This window comes from Vipera ursinii (genome assembly GCF_947247035.1).
Source record: "Vipera ursinii genome assembly, chromosome: Z".
Taxonomy (NCBI): domain Eukaryota; kingdom Metazoa; phylum Chordata; class Lepidosauria; order Squamata; family Viperidae; genus Vipera; species Vipera ursinii.
Genome location: NC_139517.1, coordinates 10,750,618 through 10,767,097, shown reverse-complemented (window position 1 = coordinate 10,767,097; position 16,480 = coordinate 10,750,618). Strand labels below are relative to the sequence as shown.

The 16,480-nt window shown below is 43.6% G+C and overlaps 1 protein-coding gene across 1 annotated transcript in view; it reads right to left on the bottom strand.

The window, feature by feature from the left end:
- The window catches only part of LOC310649312 (solute carrier family 12 member 3-like), a gene marked incomplete at its 5' end in the record, with an annotated part of 44,444 nt that extends 29,100 nt beyond the window's left edge, over positions 1 to 15,344 (bottom strand). Inside the window, 8 exons of the mRNA XM_083377656.1 lie at positions 1,565 to 1,695; positions 2,745 to 2,856; positions 4,773 to 4,883; positions 5,469 to 5,608; positions 10,257 to 10,352; positions 12,591 to 12,666; positions 13,932 to 14,075; positions 15,060 to 15,344. Coding sequence (XP_083233782.1) covers positions 1,565 to 1,695; positions 2,745 to 2,856; positions 4,773 to 4,883; positions 5,469 to 5,608; positions 10,257 to 10,352; positions 12,591 to 12,666; positions 13,932 to 14,075; positions 15,060 to 15,344 — 1,095 coding nt within the window. The remainder of the gene's footprint in view (positions 1 to 1,564; positions 1,696 to 2,744; positions 2,857 to 4,772; positions 4,884 to 5,468; positions 5,609 to 10,256; positions 10,353 to 12,590; positions 12,667 to 13,931; positions 14,076 to 15,059) is intronic.
- Positions 15,345 to 16,480: the final 1,136 nt, after the last annotated feature.

Below are 16,480 nucleotides of genomic sequence, written 5' to 3'. Positions count from 1 at the left end.
CTTTCCCAAAGGAGGGCCACTTGTCCTTGGTCTTCTTCTCTGAGCATATCTTGAGGCTAGATTCTTGGTCCTGATGTTGGTCCTTGACCGAGGAAGATCTTGAGCCAAGGATCTTGGTCTTGATCTTCTTTTCTGAGCTTCTAACAGATGGTGGTTTGGGAATTGGTCTAAATCTGGTGTTTTTCATACATGGCAACTTTTAAGATGTGTGGACTTCACCTCTCATGCTGGCTATGGAATTCTGGGAGGTGAAGTCCACACATTTTTAAGGTTACCGAGTCTGAAAAACACTGGTCTAAATGATGCTTCTGAAGAAAAGGGGTAATCTTTTAAGCCTGTACCCTCTGATTGTGAGGAGATTTAGTGGGATTCTTCTGTCTTCTGTGGAATGTGGCTTGGCCAGATCTTGCTCACACATGTCTAAAGAGCAATCTGAATGGAAAATTACTCACTCTTTTATCCAACTATGAGATCACCCTTCCTTAATTGATATCACATAGGTAGGCTAGGTCTGTGGTTCCCATAAATCAATTTTAAAGGCACCAGGATGCCAAAGGCCGCTTTAGGGAAGTGAGTGTGTGTGTGTGTTAACTCATTGCAGAGGAACCTGAGAAAGGGACACATACAAGTACAAAGGATATCCTATTTGTTTCCCTCATAAGTCATAAGCTTTGGTTGAAATTATATTGCTGTAAACTCTCATTTCTCATCCTGAACTAAAGGTGAAATGCAAATGTTTGCCTTTGAGTCAGTCTTGACTTTTGGTGATACATTGACAAGTCCATGCAACAGGGTTGTGTTTGTTTTTTGTTTTTTTTGGAAAGTGGTTCACCTTCTTCCTAGGGCTGAAAGAGAGAGACTGGTTCAAAGTTCAAAGTTCCCCATCTGGCTTTGTCCCTAAGGCAGGTCTAGAACTAGTCTCCCAGCTTCCCATCCTACATCTCAGGCTTGCTTACGGAAACAGTTCTGCTGGTAGGAAGAGATGTAGACTATTGACTTTCCAGCTGCTCCCATAGGGAGCAGTAATCTTCAAGATATCCCCCTCCTGGATGGGTCCACAAGCATCCAAAGGTCATCTTGGGTCATTCCTAAGTACCCATTCCAATCCAGCGGCGGGACTGCCAAAGAATCAGCTCTGGCAGCCAAGGCAGAACATCGTGGGCAGGAGAAGAAATTCTGCCTACTCAGCAGCAGCCATCTTGGGGAGGAGCTCCCCACATCCTACATCTCAAACCAAGCTAGCTCAATAATAGTATATTAAAAAAACAACCTTTAGCCCACCAAATACTTTCAGTCTTCTCTTTTTGTGGAAATGCAAGTAGAATTTCCTTAGCTGTTGAAACCAAAATTTCATCCTTTCGCTACGTTTTCTCCTAACTCTTGCTTTCAGTGAATCTGCTACCATTTTTCCCCCCCTCTACTTCTAAATCCTTTTCTCTGAAAAATGCCCTGGATATATTTTACTGAAAAGGGAATGTGAATCTTTAAGGGAGACAGACGAGCAAGGGAAGAAGTCCAACTGAGCTCCATCATGCATTGATGCAACCTGAAGCCAACAGCTTACCTTCAAGTCTCCTGAAATATTGGCCCCGGCTAGGATCCCAGTGGCTGAAGGGAAGAAGATGGAGAACATGCCAAAAAAGCTGCCCGATTCACCTCGCCATTGAGGTTTGATGTTTTCCAAGAAGATGTCACCTTGAAGAAGGAAAGGAATTTTAAAAAAAAAAAAATCAAGGGAGCACCCCAAAAGCCGCTGAACCTTTTTTTAAAAAGGTGTTTGGCTTTTCAAGAATCCAAACTATAGAGCTGCCTTAGATAAAATCAAGCTATTTGCTTATCGGCTTTAATGCGGTTTGCTTTAATTAGCAATAGCTCCTTAAGTGTCTCATAGATCTGTCTTTATCGTTCCACTCGGTGACTCAGAAGATGAGAACCTGGAGCTTCAGTAGGCACAGCAAATGCTTTAAGACCTGAGCTCTTTCCCTTGTCAAAAACAAAATAAAGGCTCTAGTCCTCATGAGTCCAAATAAAGGCCACTCAGAATATGAATATGGCAAGCTGCTTTTCATGGACTGCATCCCCATACTCAGTCTGGTTAACCATAATATACTGCCTGTGTTCACAAACCAAATTATGGCTTATGTGATGGCCTGGTGGAACCCATTACTTAGTGCAATGTGTGAACCCCAGGCAAGAGGCAGACAACTGATCTGTCTTTGGCCACTGATGAACAGTATTGTTTTAGGGAAAATTTGTTCAGCTGGGTCCATAGGAAGTTCCATGGACAGAACCTATGACCTTTGGTTGGCCTGTTGGGCAATTTACTTCTGAAATCCAGTTCTTCTTGAATATGCCATGGTTTGGTGTGCTTTGTTATTGGGCTGCACAACAAGTTCAGAACAATTAGGAAAATATGCTCCTAATTATTGCTAAGCACATTGATTTGTGCTTAGATTGCAAGCCGCCCTGAGTCTTCGGAGAAGGGTGGGATATAAATGGGATTAAAATAAATAAAAAATAAAAACTGTAGGGAGTGTGCAGTAGTATCAATGTTGCATCTGTAGGAGTATAAATGTTGTGGCTGTTGCAGCTCTTTAAAGCATCTGTGTCTCAGAAAATACAATTGCTTTAAAGAGTTCCAAGCAGGGCAGTATTTTTATTGCTGCATAAACTGGGTAGCCATGCAAGCCATATTATACAACTATGATTCTGTCCAGAAGACCAATTATTTCAGAGTCTCTTACTACGATAGCTGAAGAAGCCCTTGGACATTCTCTCTGGTGAAGCAGGGATTAAGGTCCCGACGAAAAAGTTGATGAAGGATATCATGATGACAAAGAAGAAGACAACCTGAGCCTGGAAAGAGAAGCAACAAGAGAAGATATAGAGGCTTCATTCCCAGCTGGACCAGTTTCTGATCCTGGAAATAACAACAACAACAGCAACAGAGTTGGAAGGGACCTTAGAGGTTTTCTAGTCCAACCCCCTGCTCAGGCAGGACACTCTATATCATTTCAGACAAATGGTTGTCCAGTCTCTTCTTAAAACCTTCCAGTGTTGGAGCATTCACAGTTTCTGGAAGCAGGTTGTTCCACTGATTAATTGTTCTAACTGTCAGGAAGTTTTTCCTTAGTTCTAGGTTGCTTCTCTCCTTGACTAGTTTCCATCCGTTGCTTCTTGTCCTGCCTTTGGGCTCTTTGGAGAATAGCTTGACTCCCTCCTCTTTGTGGCAGCCGCTGAAATACTGGAACACTGCTATCACGTCCCCCCTCATCCTTCTCTTCATTAGACTAGACATACCCAGTTCTAGCAACCGTTCCTTATATGTTTTACCCTCCAGTCCCCTGATCATCTTTGTTGCTCTTCTCTGCACTCTTTCCAGACTCTCAACATCTTTTTCATGGGAGACTTATATGGATTTTACCTGTGTTTGATTATTTTCATTTACTGGTTAGATACAGGTAATCCTCGACTTACAATCACAATTGAGCCCAAAATTTATGTTGCTAATTGAGACATTTGTGAAGTGAGTTTAGCCCCATTTTACGACCTTTCTTGCCACAGTTGTTAAGTGAATCGCTGCAGTTGTTAAAGTTAGCAACCCGGCTGTGAAGTGAATCTGGCTCCCCTATTGTCTTTGCTTGTCAGAAAGTCACAAAAGCAGATCACGTGACTCCCGGACACTGTAACTATCATAAATATGAACCAGCTGCTATGCATCTGAATTTTGATCATGTGACCGTGGGGATGCTGCAATGGTCATAAGTGTGAAAAAGTGTCATAAGTCACTTTTTTCAGTACCGTTGTAACTTTGAACAGTCACTAAATGAACTGTTGTAAGTCGAGGACTACCTATCTATTTTTGTGCAATTGAAAGCTACAAGGTTCCCTGAGTGGACAGTGTAACTTTGCGGTATCTAGAACTAAGATTTATCCTAAAGTTCTACTCCCCCTCCTAAACAGTTTGTTTACATCTGTGGAGATCTGACAACCCAAAAATCACTCACCTTTGCATAACCACCCTGAGTCCTTCGGGAGAAGGGCGGTATAAAAATATAATAAATAAATAAATAAATAAATAAGTCAATTAATCTTTTTTTTTCCCTCCCTTCTACCCTCAAGGTTTTGCCTAACAGTCGTTGGACAATGCTGCTCGGCTCCTTTTTAAGATTTCAACAGCAAAACTTTCGCCAGCTTTTTAACTTCAGTCAGTTGCCGCTACCATCATAATGCTACGATAGAGATCGTGTAATAAGATGTATTCTACGTCATGAACAGATTATCTACACCAGCGTTTCCCAACCTTAGGAACTTGAAGATGCGTGGACTTCAACTCCCAGAATTCCCCAGCCAGCTATGCTGGCTGGGGAATTCTGGGAGTTGAAGTCCACGCATCTTCAAGTTCCTAAGGTTGGAAAACGCTGATCTACACTACAGATAATCATCGGTAGATCAGGGTTTAATATTCAGAAAAGGGTCTGTCTGGTTTTCCTTCTCATAGTCAGGGCCTTTTTTTGTCATAGAACGCTCAGAACGGAGTTCCGGCACCTTTTTTGGATGGAACCTTGTAGGGTAGGCAAGGCGGGTTGTATGACATGTGTGAGTTCCGTCACCTTTTTCTTTTACAAAAAAGGCACTGCTCATAGTCATTTGGCAAACCTTCACAAAGCCGCTCACACGCTTTCCCCAAACATCCTCTCTAACCACTAAGAGCTACTCTGTTCTTTCGACCGGTCACCCATCCCGACATCAGCAAGTCTGTGTTGCCTTACTTTTGCTTCCCATTCCATGCCAGCCAAAGCGATTCCAAGGAGGACGGTGACAGTGATCACGCCCACGATGCGGATGTCATTCACTGGATCAGTCATCACAGCATCGAACTCCTGTTGAAAGAGGGAGGACGGTGAACATTTCCTTCTCATTGTCAGCTTTCTCCTCTAAGCAGGCGCCCCAGATGTGAGCTCACTGCTGCTACGATCCTCAGAGGATTAGATTGACCTGGTTAGCTTAACAATGCTGTCTGTTGGAGCAGCACTGGGGGAAGGGAAGGGAAGGGAAGGGAAGGGAAGGGAAGGGAAGGGAAGGGAAGGGAAGGAGGGGGAAGGGGAAGGAACAAGGAAAATGAAAATCTGCTTTCCATACTGTAGAAATATGAGATCTGCAAATTGGAAGGTAAGAACGTCTTCATTAGGAGCTCCAAGGAATCACCCCATAATCTGCACAGATAGCTTGCTACTTAGCACACAACAAAGAGCTGCTATTTCTTAATCTTGCCAACTTTAAGATATGTGAACTTCAGCTTCCAGAATTCCTTAGCCAGCATGTATCCATCACTACAGCATGCTTCCCGGGCTAGCTGAGGAATTCTGGGAGCTGAAGTCCACACACCATGAAGACGGTAAAGTTGGGAAACCCTGAGCTATAGGAACAGAGGAAAAAGAGAAGTTTGTTTGTTTTTCCACACGTACCACTAGCAGGTCCTTCACAGTCTCGGAGAAACCCACCACATGCATGGCCACAGCCACAGCATTGGCAAAGGAGAAGAGAAGACCAATGGATCCACCAAGTTCTGGTCCCAAGCTGCGAGAGATCAGGAAGTAGGTTCCTCCTACACCCAACATAAACAAAATAAAGTCCGTTTTATTTTCTCTGTCACTAGACCAGCCCTACGGGTGGAGAAAGTCACTTATTTTAAAGTAATTTAAAATCAGAAGTAGAAGGTTTTGCATACTGGAGAAGCAGCATGTAAAAAAAAAAAACTTTAACGCAAGTAACATTTATTGTTGAACATTAGCAAGGCTAAAACGAAGAACGGTTGCAGGAATTGGGTACGTCTACTCTAATGGAAAGAAGGACTCGGGGCTGACATTATAGCAGTTTTCCAATATTTCAGAGGCTGTCATCACAAGGAAGAGGGCGGTTAACCTATTCTCCAAAGCACCTGAAGACAAGACAAGAAGCAATGGATGGAAACTAATCCAGGAGAGATCCAATCTCACAATCCAATCTATCTGAAAGGGTATACGGTAGGATCTCCTGTTTGAGCAGAGGGTTGGACTACAAGACCTCTAAGATCCCTTCCAATTTTGTTACTCTATTATTTATTGTGGACAGTTGCTAGAGGCTCAGTGTGTGCCATCTTAGCAATCCTTACAACGCTTCTATAAAGCCAGTCAGTATTTGAGGGGCTGCCACAAAGAAGAGGGTGTCAAACTATTTTCTAAAGCACCAGACGGCAGGAGAAGAAACGATGGTTGGTAACTGACCAAAGAGAAAAGCATCCTGGAATTAAGGAGGGACTTCCTAACAGTGAGGACAATTAACCAGTGGAACAGCTTGCCTTCAGAAATCATGGGTGCTCCATCACTGGAGGTTTCAAGAGACTAGACAGTCACTTGTCTGAAATGATATAGGTTCTCCTGCTTGAGCAGAGGGCTGGAACTAGAAGACCTCCAAGGTCCCTTCCAGCTTTATTCTATTCTATCGTGATGCCTTGAGCTTGAGATGATAGCAAAGAGACTTTGGCGAAGCAGTTTGCCAAAGGCTGCCTAGTGAATTCATGAGTGAAGTGAAAGTCTTAACGGAGGTCTGCATGACTGTGACTCTTGACATCTTTAGAATGTGTGAGCTGCAGAAGGCAAACTGAACTGAGGCTACAGCACACAGTGGACTTTCACCTCTGCTTCAGACCTGAACTGGGAGAGAGGGAGGAGGCAGGATCCCACTATCCCAGAGAAAACTACATCAGCCAAAGCACCAGAAGGCAAGAGAAGAAAGAACGGATGGATACTAAGCAAGGAGAGAAGCAACTTAGAACTAAGGAGAAACTTCCTAACAGTGAGAATAATGAACTAGTGGAATGGCTTGCCTTCAAAAGTTATGGGTGCTCCATCACTGGAGGCTTTTAAGAAGAGATTGGACAGCCATTTATCTGAAATGGCATATAGGGTCTTCTACATGAGAAGGGAGTTGGGTTAGAAGACCCCCAAGATCCCTTCCAACTCTGTTATTCTTGTCTGTTTCTTTGTCTGATGCATTTCCATCCTCACCTCCCCATATTATTATGCTGGGCTTTATATTTAAATAATATGTTCGTTTCTTGAGTCCACATTTAATTAAGTCTTTGCCCCTTGGCTCTAAAACTCAACAGGGCTTGGAAGCAACAGTTCCAGAGTCTGAAGGCTAGACTGGGAAGTCTAACAAGCGTGTGGGAAGAGATCAAGGTCAAACCAAAGGAACGTGTTCCCAAACTGAGATCCAGCTATCTAGGAAAATCTGGCAGACTCTGGCTGATTTTGAAGAACTACTCAGAGTCGGATATGGTTAATACATGGATGGTAAAAACCGATCTGCCCTAGGGTCATAATCTAGACTGGTAAGTCTGTTTCACAAGGAGGTTTGGGGAAAAAAACATGCCAGAGGAAGACAGTGCCCAACCCCTCCCTATGTCTACATGCCTGTGAAGTCATCACAAATCAAGCTGGACCTGAAATAGACTAAAGATACCTCGTCACTGATGCTGCCCAGGAAAAATGAATCAAATCAGTGCTATGAGGTTGAGAAAAAAGTAGCAAGGAAGAAAATGAGGAGGCGGGGGGGACTAGAATTGGGCCCTAAACAGTAACGAGACATGAGACCGGTCTATCAGGGCAACCCGGTCTACCCCAAATATGGGACAGAGCATACTGCTTCCACGTTCGCCTTTCAGCCCAATCTAGAAGCCTTCACAGGCAGTCACTTCTGCGGCAGACTATTTGTGTGTTAAATTTGAATTGAGCCTTGGTGGAGCAGTGGGCTAATGCCTCCTTAAGTAACACCAGCTGCCTGCAATTAGTGCAGGTTCGAGTCCCACCAGACTCAAGGTTGACTCAGCCTTCCATCCTTCCGAGGTAGGTAAAATGAGGACCCAGATTGTTGGGGGCAATTAAGCTGACTTTGTAATAATGCCACTTCGGGGGGGCCGAAAGCCCTAATAAGCAGGCATATACATAGAATGAAGGCTATTGCTAAGCACATTGATTTGTGCTTTAAATTGTAAGCTGCCCCGAGTCTTCAGAGAAGGGCGGGATATAAATGGGATTAAAATTTAAAAAAAAAATTACCGACAAAGAATTAAAGGGAGACTAGTATAGCCCTGATAGACCGGTCTCACTGGAAAACACTTAATCTCCCCTCTGGTACAGCCAACAAAGCGAGGAGAGCCCGTGGCCTAGAGGTGAATACATCTGCCCTAACATGCAAGTGGCCCAGGTTCGAATCTCAGAAGGGTAGGGCTAGCCGATGAGAGCTAAATAGCTCGAAATAGCTATACTTCAATCGGTAAATTTAAATTTATTAATGAGACAGAATAACAGAGTTGGAAGCGATCTTGGAGGTCTTCCTAGTCCAGGCAGGAGACCCTATTTCAGTTCTGAACAAATGGCTGTCCAAAGTCATCTTAAAAACCTCCAGTGATGGAGCACCAACAACTTCTGAAGGCTAGCCATCTCCCTGATTAATTGCTCTCAGTGTCAGGAAATTTCTCCTTAGTTCTAGGTTTGATCTCTCCTTGATACGCTTCCATCCATTATTTCTTGTCCTGCTCTCAGTGCATGAAGAAGTGCCCATGGTGCTGACCCATAGTCCCTTCCTGTTGTAGCTCCCAGGCTCTTCAGATCTTCTTCCCACAACCATGTTCAGCCATCTTCCTTCCAAATGCAAAGAAAGACCACCCATCCATCCTTCCCTCACAACCTCGATAGTTTCTTTGTCTGATGTCTGTTTTACCACTCCCTCCTCCTCTTCCCCGCACCAACAACTTTTATAAGTCATCCAGGGAGCGACGAGCAGAAACAGCCATCACTCTTAGGGAAGAAGACTCATCCTGGAATGGCGAAGAAGAGTCGAGGGAAGACTTGGAAGCATGGATTTAAGACCCAGGGCAGTCAGTAGAAAACATCGGTTGGACCCCACACCCTAACTTGATCTGGATTCCTTGGAATGCCCTCCTTGAGAGCAGTGACTCTCCCCAATTAAAGGTAAAGGTTCCCCCGCACATGCATGCTAGTCGTTTCCGACTCTAGGGGCCAGTGCTCATCTCCGTTTCAAAGCCGAAGAAGCCAGCGCTTGTCCGAGGACATCTCCATGGTCATGTGGCCGGCATGACTAGACGCCAAAGGCGCATGGAACGCTGTTACCTTCCCACCGTAGTGGTCCGTATTTTTCTACTTGCATTTTTACATGCTTTCGAACTGCTAGGTTGGCAGAAGCTGGAATGAGTAACAGGCGCTCACTCTGTTATGCGGCACTCAGGATTCGACCCGCCAAACTGCCGACCTTCTGATCGACAAGCTCAGCGTCCTAACCCACTGAGCCACCGCGTCCCTTTCTCCCCAAGTAGAGCAGGTCAAATAGGATTGAGAGGTGCAAGGATTGGGGAAGGAAGTCTAGTCCAGGGCTCCCCAAACTTGGCAACTTTAAGACTTGTAGACTTCAACTCCCAGAATTCCTCAGCCAGCTGGCTGGGGAATTCAGGGAGCTGAAGTCCACAAGTCTTAAAGTTGCACAGTTTGAAGACCTCTGGTCTAGTCAATTGCTCCCACAATGTGCTCTGCATAGTGTCGGACATGGGGTGGACAACTATGGCAATTTTAAGACCTGTGGCTGACTTAGGAATTCTAGGAGTTGAAGTCCACAGGTCCAAAAGATGCCATAATTGTCCACTCCTGCCATTAGACTTGCACCAGCTGTGCTGAAGATGGAGAGTTTAAGTATCTTATAGTAAGCTTTCATTAGAGGCTAACCCTACGTTAAAAACACTGTCTGTATGATCTTTTTTTTTTAACTAGCTCCCCTGAACCCTGTTCAGGCCCCTTGAATTGGCTTCTTGGACTCTGATCAGGTCTGCACTTTGACTCTGTCTCTTTTTATGCCTCTTGAACTGGAACTGTGATTACTTGATATATTGCTTGTAGGACGGCTTTTCCTGAACTGCAGAAATCTGAATGACCATTAGAGGGCAGCAAAAAGACAGGCAGGCAGACAGACGGAGTATGCTAGGCCAGGGGTAAGCAACCTTGGCTCTTTCATGACTCGTGGACTTCAACTCCCAGAATTCCTGAGCCAGCCATGCTGAGGGGAAAGGGGGAGGTTTCCAAGCTGAGCCATGCTGGCTCAGGAATTCTGGGAGTTGAAGTCCACGAGTCATAAAAGAGCCAAGGTTGCCTACCCCTGTGCAAGGCCAATGGCTGCACCAGGAGAAGAGGAAGATGGCTTACCTGCTTTAACCTTGCCGTTAGTGGAAATTGCAGAGATGGAGAGACCAGTAATGCTGGTCACCACAGAGGACATGAGGATGATCAACCAGGTTAACCCTGAAGAAACAAGGAACATTGAGTTTGGCACTCTAGAAGCAGGGCTGTCTAACCTCCATGATCTAATGGATGTATTTAACAAGGAGGTGACCAACATCAGCATTATGTCCTTTTTAATAAGAGGTAGTCCTAATTTAACAACTGTCCTGTTTAGCAATCATTCAAAACTATGACACTGCTGAAAAAGTAACGTTACAACTAGTCCTCACATTTGTGCCGATGCAACATTCCCACGGTTATGTGATTGCCATTTGTGAATTTCACAAAGCTGGCATGCAGTGTCAGTGGAAAAGTCAGCAGTAAAATTGCTCCAATTGTGGTTATTAAGCAAGGACTATCTGTACCAGAGTAAGTCTCAGGAACTCTCTGTCCAGTCTTGTAATTATTAAACTGTAATTACTCAGCTAGGACTATCTGCTTAGGTTATATTATTTCTGCCTTGCTTTCTCCCAATTTGAACGCAGCTTGATTAGGTGTTTTTTTTTAAATTACGTTAAACAGTTTGTCTTTCTGTTAAAACAGCGTTTCCCAACCTTAGGAACTTGAAGATGCGTGGACTTCAACTCCCAGAATTCCCCAGCCAGCTATGCTGGCTGGGGAATTCTGGGAGTTGAAGTCCACGCATCTTCAAGTTCCTAAGGTTGGGAAACGCTGTGTTAAAAGATGTATGGTTATTTTCTGTGAACAAAATGCATTTGAATGTACAAAAACATCATGCAACATTAAAATGTATGTTTCCCCCCCCCTCCTTGCATGTACAGGTAATCCTTGACTTAACAACCGCAACTGAGGCCAAAACTTCAGTTGTTAAGTTAGTTTTGCCTCATTTTCCGACCTTTTTGCCACAGTTGTTAAGTGAACCACTGCAGCTGTTAAGTTAGTAACATGATTACTAAGTGAATCCGGCTTCTCCATTGACTTGGCTTCTTAGGTCACATGACCCAGGACCCTGCAACTGTCATAAATACATGCCAGTTGCCAACATATAGACAGCATATAGGGCGGAGGTACAAAAACTATCCATATGGTGTAGTAACAACAACTTGCACCTAAACATCGGCAAGACGAAAGAGATGGTGTTAGACTTCCGGAGAAAAAAGGAGGAACCTGCCCCACTTCACATCGGAGAGAACTGTGTGGAGAGAGTTTCCTCCTTTAAATTTCTGGGAGTCTACCTCTGTGAAGATCTGACCTGGAAAGTTAACACAACTCAGGTGGCTAGAAAGGCCCAACAGAGGCTTCACTTTTTTAGGGTCTTGCGGAAGAACAGGGTAGAACAACGGCTAATGACCCTCTTTTACCGGTCTACTATAGAGAGCGTCCTCTCGTATGGTATTGTTGTTTGGTATGCTGGTCTGACAGCCGCGGATAGGAAAGTCTTACAGAGGGTAGTGAGCACAGCACAAGACATTGTGGGCTGTTCCCTGACACCACTGGATGACATCGCCAGGGCTCGTTGCCTTGGAAGAGTGAGGAAGATTCTCAGGGAGGACTCACACCCTGGACGGTATCTCTTTACTCTCCTACCATCCGGTAGGAGATATAGGAGTATAGCCAGCCGTACCAACAGGCTGAAAAATAGCTTTTATCTGTGGGCTGTTAGGCTTTTAAATGGGACATAATCTTATGCAGAATTGACTTGGGAGGCCGGTGTGTGGTATATTTGGTTAACATGGTGTGGTGGGATGGAGGGTTTGTTGTCACTGTGTGTTGGGGGGAGGGAGCACGGGGGGGGGGAGGCTCAGCTAATCTCAATGTACACATGTTGTACTTTGACAATAAAGGTTTTATTATAAAAGTGCCTGAATTTTGATCACATGAGCACAGGGGATGCTGCAAAGATCCTAAGTGTGAAAAACCATCCTGTTACTTTTTTCAGCGCCATTGTAACTTTGAACGGTCACTAAACAAATGGTTTAAGTCAAGGAGCACCTGTACATCTTATAAAAGTAGTTACAAACCTAAAGGAAGATCCCATCAAGACTGACTATATATTTATTTAGAAAATTTACATTGCCACCTACCTGCACGTGGCGACTGAAGGTGGCTTATAGGACATAAAAGCACAATATAAAAGAAATAAAAATAAAAATAATAAAAATAATAAACCACCCCCCACACACACACACACAATCTGGCGACAACACACATTCTTACCAGCCATTTGGGAACCTGTTTTTCAGTAGGGAGAAGGTGGAATCAGAAATAGTTCCTCTTTACTTCTACAAAGTTTCTTACCTATGCCAGCCTGGGCTGTTATCCAGGGCAAACGGAGATAAAGGATCACACCCCAAATATTCAGCATGCATCGGATCTTGGGAGGAAAAAAACAACAAAACAAGCAACTGAAAATCTGGAAGGATTCGCAAAGTCTCCTTATTTTATTATTATTTGTATTTTTATCCCGCCTTTATTAGCTTTATAACTCACTCAAGATGGCAAATATCCTGCATTCACTTTCCTCTTATTTTCCCCATAACAACAAACCCATCAGGTGGATTGGACTAAAAGAGAGTGAAGTCACCCTGCCAGCTAAGGCGGAACTCAAGAAGCTCCTGGTGATTGGCTGAGAGTCACTCGGCCACCATACATGCCTTAGGTGGGACTAGAACTTACAGTCTCTTGGCGATTGGCTCAAAGTCATCTAGCTGGCTTTCATTCCTAGTTGTTATTGTTGTTAGTTGCGAAGTCGTGTCCAACCCATCGCAACCCCATGGACAACGTTCCTCCAGGCCTTCCTGTCCTCTACCATCTTCTGGAGTCCATTTAAACTCATGCCTACTGCTTCAGTGACTCCATCCAGCCACCTCATTCTCTGTCGTCCCCTTCTTCTCTTGCCCTCAATCTTTCCCAGCATGAGGCTCTTCTCCAGTGAGTCCTTCCTTCTCATTAGGTGGCCAAAGTATTTGAGTTTCAGCTTCAGGATCTGGCCTTCTAAAGAGCAGTCAGGGTTGATCTCCTCTAAGACTGACTGGTTTGATCGCCTTGCAGTCCAAGGGACACGCAGGAGTCTTCTCCAGCACCATAGTTCAAAGGCCTCAATTCTTCGGTGCTCAGCCTTTCTTATGGTCCAACTTTCACAGCCATACATTGCAGCTGGGAAGACCATAGCCTTGACTATACGCACTTTTGTTGGCAGGATGATTATCTCTGCTTTGTATTGTGCTGTCTAGATTTGCCATGGCTTTCCTCCCGAGGAGCAAGCGTCTTTTAATTTCTTGGCTGCAGTCCCTGTCTGTGGTGATCTTGGAGCCCAGGAAAATAAAATCTGTCACTACCTCCATTTCTCCCCTGTCTATGTGCCAGGAATTGAGAGGAATTGATTCCTAAGGCAGGACTAAAACTCAGTCTTCTAGTTTCTAGGATAATGTCTTAACCATTAGACCAAACTGTCTCTCGTGGCATGTACTTTTACTTTAAGTTGTTAAGAAATCACTAAATTAAGGATCCCAATCAACCAGTTGCAGCCCCAGACTTTGTTTCTTCCAAATTATCGTTCCTATCTCTGGTCTCTTGGGATCTCTTACTTCCCACCCATCCCGGGTCAAATTAATTCATGCATTGTCTTGTGAACTTTACCATAACACCCATCACCCAGCCAAATCGAACAGGTTCTGATTCTGGTTTGGGGTCTTCCACGTCCTTTTCCTCCCCATCTTTAGACACAGATTCTATAGTGGGGTCGCCACAGTCTGGGCTCCCAGGATACGTCTGCCCTTTTCCCTATTAAAACAAAGAAAGAAGAGAAAGAAGAAAAGCAGCTGAAATTAGATCCAAAGTGAATCTCCTATAGTTCTACAATTTTTCACATTTTACGGCGGTTCTCTCCAGTACTCTCCAAATATGCTGGATTTGAGCTCCATTATTTCCCCAACATAGGACTTTGTGGGAAAAGACCGATGTTCTTTTTGTAACCCATGGAGATTCAACATACTGTGTGAAGTCCTACTTTCTTTTAATTGTGCAAAAAATAATTGGGCGTCTATACTGTACAGTGTTGAGTCGAGTTGTGATTTAGATTTTTAAAAATCAATCTAGCCTACATGGCTTGTAAAGCCATAGAATATGGTTTGGCACATAGAGAGGAGCTAACAATTTTTTATTCTGCATTCCAGAACTTAGTGCACTGTATAAAAATAATCTGGTTCACTCATGATCAGAGGCCAAAATGGATAATTTGAAAGCCACAATGATTTGCTTTACACTTTGCACAAAGTCATGGTTATTCTGATCATGATTTACTAAAGGAAATGAAACTACTGGGAGTCTCGCAACAAATTAACCTCTACAACATGATTTATAAACCATAAAGTTAGGATTCAGGCAGCTTGATAAATAGAAACCAACCAACCACATTAGGATTTAAATCAACGGATAAACCTGTCTGAAATAATAAAAGAATAACTTAGTTGGAAGGGACCTTGGAGATCTTCTAGTCCAACCCCCTGCTCAAGCAGGAGACCATTCCAGACAAGTGGCTGTCCAGTCTCTTCTTAATTTGGCAATCTACTTAATAATTTGGCTAATTTTAAACCAGTTTGTAACTTAGCATTTCATGCGAGCCCAGTCAAACTGCAGCTTAGTAAGCCATTATTCAAGAAATCACAGTTAGGCGTGATATGTAAGAAGCCTCCCTAGCTCATGTTGTCATGGAAAATAAGGCCAACTTCCTTCTCCCTGATCATCATGGAGCAGGAACCTTCTTACCGGTTCTGCATTCCTCAGCATGTCCAGCGAGGGCCGGATCTTCCGACGTCCCGGGAGTGCGGAGAGTGCATAAAACTCATAGCGAGGAGAGGCGTCAATCGAAGTCTCGTAATCGGGGGGCGCTGAAAGGGATCCGTTTCCTTCTGCTTGCGTGGAAGATGGAAGATCTGCGGAAGGTTTAGGAGTGTGCTTGCCTTGCTCTGAGATGGGACCATTTTGTAATTTCCGGACTTTGAAACGACCACAAGAAAGGACAGTCTTATAGGATGAGGAATTTTCTTCCATGGCTTTCTTAGAATTGTTCCCACCTGCCAGGAAGAGAAATAACAGATATTTATTTACTTCAATCTTTTCTGCAAGGCTGCCTCCTTTGATTTTTATCCCACCTTAACAAGCCAGGAGTAGGCAGACATTCACGATTTGATCTATCCTGGTCTCTGTCATTCAAGCCAGCACTTTAACCATTACACTGCACTGTCTCTCTTACTGACAGGGCTTTTTTTTTCTCAGAGAACGCTCAGAACGGAGTTCCGGCACCTTTTTTTGGATGGAACCTTGTAGAGTAGGCAAGGCGGGTTGTATGACATGTGTGAGTTCCGGCACCTTTTTCTTTTACAAAATAAGCACTGCTTACTGAACTATTAAGTTTAGACCTGGCTGAACAGTTCCTGGGCCCAGAAATGTATTAACATGCTAAGCCTTCATCACCAAATTTTAAACCACACAGGAGAGCCCTGAACAAGATAGAAAATTTATCTTCACAGATGTCCTTGCGCACATAATGTGTTTGTGCGCAAGGTAAAAGTCACCTGCCAGTAACTATGCCGATGCTTCTTATTATAAGTCACCTTCCCAATAGCTGAACTTCTCTGGCAAATTAACAATGTGATTTAAAATACTGAAAAGCCTTAACAAGTATTTACTCCATAACATAAGACAGATTAAAATATATAAAAACCATTTTTTACACTTGGTGATTTGGAATTTGGGATCTTGGATAAAGAGATGTATAAAATAAGAACAAACCTACGGAATATTTACAAGAATATTTACAAGGTTCTGTTGGTCCTGAGAAAGGAAAAGTTATATATGGCTCACATTCTTTCTATATATCTGTTCCTGAAAAGTAGAAATGTGTGTTTTCAGATCAAAAGCTGAAGAGTTCTATTCTATTTTGAACGCCCAGTTCAAAATCATTCATGCATGTCCTTAAGTGATACCAACATGAGTAAGTTTTCAAGATGTTTTTTTTCAGGTTTACTTGAACTATATTCATCACAAAGCCTTCTCTTTTTCTCTTTATTTTTAAAACTGAAAACTGAGACATCACAACTATCGCTTCTAAAGTCTGAATCTCTTGTTTCCCTACAGCCATGAAATACATATTTTTCTAATCCATTAAATAAAGGCAAAGTGCCAAT